General features: G+C 35.8%; 1 protein-coding gene across 1 annotated transcript; it reads left to right on the top strand.

Annotated features, from left to right (window-relative positions):
- Positions 1-806: 806 nt before the first annotated feature.
- Positions 807-3,537, top strand: LOC125808405 (lanC-like protein GCL2). The gene is made up of 6 exons (XM_049488111.1): positions 807-1,019; positions 1,110-1,288; positions 2,163-2,274; positions 2,346-2,462; positions 2,553-2,864; positions 2,994-3,537. The coding sequence occupies exons 1-6, from the start codon at positions 852-854 to the stop codon at positions 3,330-3,332; spliced, it is 1,227 nt and encodes a 408-aa protein (XP_049344068.1). The 5' UTR covers positions 807-851; the 3' UTR covers positions 3,333-3,537.

Raw genomic sequence — 3,537 nt, 5'->3', positions numbered from 1 at the left:
GTAATATCGAGATTATTTTTTATTAATTGTTTGGTTAATTATTTTTTACCTAATCTTGTGTGTGATAATAGAAGTTGTCTTTTTATTTTTTGTTTGACAATTGATATAGTTTTACAAAATCAAAAGCTTTATTAAAGGTTGGTATCTAAGTGTTAATAGGTTTTTGTTTTCATTTTATTATATCACTTTTGATCATGTTTATAAATGTACATTTATTTCACATTCTCAATCAGTTTTCTCTAATTAACACTTGGGCTATAATACTCTTTTTGTATTTACTACTTTTGGTCATCGACAACCTTAAATACTTAGACTATTCTTCAAAATGAATTTAATTATATTTTTCATAATTACATTTTTTTATCTCTCATTACACGAATTTGTTTCAAAGAATGGTATATATCATCAGAATAAGTCTATAAAAATTAACATAGGACACACGTGCAACGTATGTGTTCAACACTAATTAAAAAATGTGTGTCTTATAAATTGAGATAGAGGAGTATATATTTATGCTTTTTGCAATTTTCATACTTAATTTACGAGTTTGTCTGCATTTGAATTCATTAATTAAGTAACTGTTATATACACTAATTTCCAAGTTTTCATAGGTGGATCTGCGTCTACGTATAAATAGTTAATAATAAGAATAAATTACAACCTAAGCCATAAACTATATCTTCATTTTCTTGACTTAACAAGTAATGTAGACATCTATTTTTGTGAATAAAGAAAAGAACTTACACTACCTCTAATAGACTTGCTCTGTTCTGTCTTGTGAGAACCACCAGAGCTCTGTAGTTTCCAGAATTTGTTCCGGCGGAGGATTCAACAGACCTGGAATTAAAGAGATGGCAGATCGTTTCTTTCCAAACACCATGCCTAGTTTTGTTGATGAAACTACAATTGAAGAATCATTTCTTGAAGGGGCAAAAGATCCACTGTTGGAGCTTCTGTATTTGCCTTATGGTACTGTTTGCGAGAAGCTCAAAAGGGTTGCTTTTGATCTCAAAGAAACGGTACTCAATTCTCTCTAAGTGCCTGCCAGGTGTTTGTGTAAATTCCCTGTTTCTTTTTGTCTTTCTGATTTTGATTTTGTTATGCTTCAGATAGTGAAGGAAACATGGGTATGTAAAAGGGGAAGAGTGAGTGACTATACAGTTTACACTGGAGCTTTGGGAACTGCTTTTTTGTTATTCAAAGCTTACCAAGTTACTCTTGACAAGAATGATCTTGTTCTCTGTTCTGATATTATCAAGGCTTGCGACTCTGCTTCCCGCGGTTCTGGGTACCCTTTCTCTCTCTTTCTGCAGAATTCACTTTTGATTTTGTGAAATAGACATGTCTGTGAAGATGCTAACTACATGCACATAGATAGAAAAGACCCTTTGAAGTTTCATTGTTATGTTCCCTGGGATTGGCAAATAAACATTTTGTGGTTTAAATAGCTAGTATATGACTGGAAATCTTCTAAATGATCATCAAATGGTTACATGAAATTCTAATGCAGAGTGGGTGAAATAGGAAAATAGAAGGTAAAGAAGTTGAAGAGAGGAGGAGGAAATTGATACATGTAGAAGGTCCGCGTCCTTCTACATGTGTTGACTATAAGAAAAGCCATTATCTGTTTTTATATATCCTTAGTTCAAGTTTCAAGTTGAATGTTCTATATCTTTTGTGAGTTTTTCTAAATCGTTCTCTCAATAATCAAGTAATCCATTAATATAAATCGGATAGGGAAGACCATGAAGTAAACTAGTCTCCGATCAGATGGGAGTAAACCTGTAACAGTTGGTAGGATCCATTGTATATTAATTGCACGGCGGTGGTGGTGGTGGTAAGGCTTTTGGTGTCATAAGTTTTACTGCGCAAAGTTGCTTATGATTCACTAGTCCTTCTATTGATAACAAAGGATTTAGCTTCTTTCCAACTGTGCTTAATTTTTTCTGGTTTTTGATTTGGCCTATTTGTTGGTGTTCTGCATTTTTTTTCCTATACTCTTCGGTCATTCTGATTGGTTTAATAGAAACTTCAAGTCAGCACTAGTCAAATGATCCGACCAGACAATCCAATCGAACTTTCTGTTTCATGATCTTCCACATAGAAACATGTTTTAGGTAAATTCATGAGGAGAAGTTGAACTCTAACTTGTGAAACTGCAGGCGTGTGACTTTCATATGTGGACAAGCTGGTGTTTATTCTCTTGGTGCAGTTGTGGCCAAACACAGCGGGGATGAACAATTGTGTGATCACTATGTGACAAAATTCAAAGAGGTTTCTTTTCATTGTTCCAAGCTTTTGCTGTTGATGTCAATAGTCTTCTCATTATCTATCTACAAATGCAGATTGAGCTTCCTAAAGATCTTCCGAATGAAATGTTGTATGGGAGGGCTGGTTTCTTGTGGGCTTGTTCATTCTTAAACAAAAATATTGGTAGAGAAACAATATCTCCGACCCAAATTGTAAGAAACTTCACAAATTCAATCACCTTCGACGTCTTATGCTTCCTCATTATGAATGGCTCTTAATTTCTTCTGAAATTTTTTATGCAGCGGGCAGTTGTTGCTGAGGTTATAAAGTCCGGACGAAAAATGGGGAAAGGAAGATGTCCACTGATGTATGAATGGCATGGCAAAAGATATTGGGGTGCTGCTCATGGACTAGCTGGGATAATGCATGTACTTATGGAGATGGAACTGAAAGCAGACGAGGTCGAGGATGTGAAGGCTACACTGCATTACATAATCCGAAATCGTTTTCCCAGTGGAAATTACCCTTCAAGTGAAGGAAGTGAATCTGACCGACTTGTGCATTGGTGTCATGGTGCTCCAGGTGTTGCCCTTACTCTAATCAAAGCAGCTAAGGTATGGAATAGTAACTATAAGAGACGGTAATCCTAATAGTTACTATATAACTCCTCAATCCTCGTTGACATGAGATGAAATCTGTGATCCTGGAAGGGATTTCTGCTCATCATTGTCGTAACTTTTCAGGTTTTCAGCAATGACGAGTTTCTGCAGGCAGCTGTAGAAGCAGCTGAGGTGATTTGGAATCGAGGCTTGCTCAAACGAGTTGGAATTTGTCACGGTGTTAGTGGAAATTCCTATGTCTTTCTTTCACTATATCGTTTGACAGGTAAAGTTGAGTACTTGTACAAGGCAAAGGCCTTCGCGTGCTTTCTGCACACTAGAGCTCAAGCACTCATATCAGAGGGAGTTATGCATGGAGGTGATCGTCCATACTCGTTGTTTGAAGGAATCGGAGGAATGTCTTATCTCTTTTTCGACATGATAGATCCAATGGAAACAAGGTTCCCTGCTTATGAACTCTAGTTTTTGTACATACAGAATATGCTGTAGATTGTAGAATCAGCTATGTAAATCTTTTATGTATTACCATATGATGTATTGTCAAGATAAAAATAAGGTTTGCTTACATTTTACCCTCGTCAGATTCCACTTATAGGACTATATTGTACCAAACCTATAATGGAGAAAAATAAATTAAAAAAATTGGACCTCCAAATGCGGGTTCATG

The sequence above is a fragment of the Solanum verrucosum genome, unplaced genomic scaffold, assembly GCF_900185275.1.
Source record: "Solanum verrucosum unplaced genomic scaffold, falcon-dt-bn FXZP01000277.1, whole genome shotgun sequence".
NCBI classification, from domain to species: domain Eukaryota; kingdom Viridiplantae; phylum Streptophyta; class Magnoliopsida; order Solanales; family Solanaceae; genus Solanum; species Solanum verrucosum.
Note: the sequence above shows the minus strand (reverse complement) of the source record. Positions and strands in the feature narration are given on the sequence as shown.

Bases quoted from the DNA above. Each gene is read 5' to 3' on its own strand.
- LOC125808405 (XM_049488111.1), top strand. From the start codon at position 852: ATGGCAGATCGTTTCTTTCCAAACACCATGCCTAGTTTTGTTGATGAA. The intron at 1,020-1,109 runs GTACTCAATTCT...GTTATGCTTCAG, and splicing joins CTTTTGATCTCAAAGAAACG to ATAGTGAAGGAAACATGGGT. The intron at 2,865-2,993 runs GTATGGAATAGT...GTAACTTTTCAG, and splicing joins CTCTAATCAAAGCAGCTAAG to GTTTTCAGCAATGACGAGTT.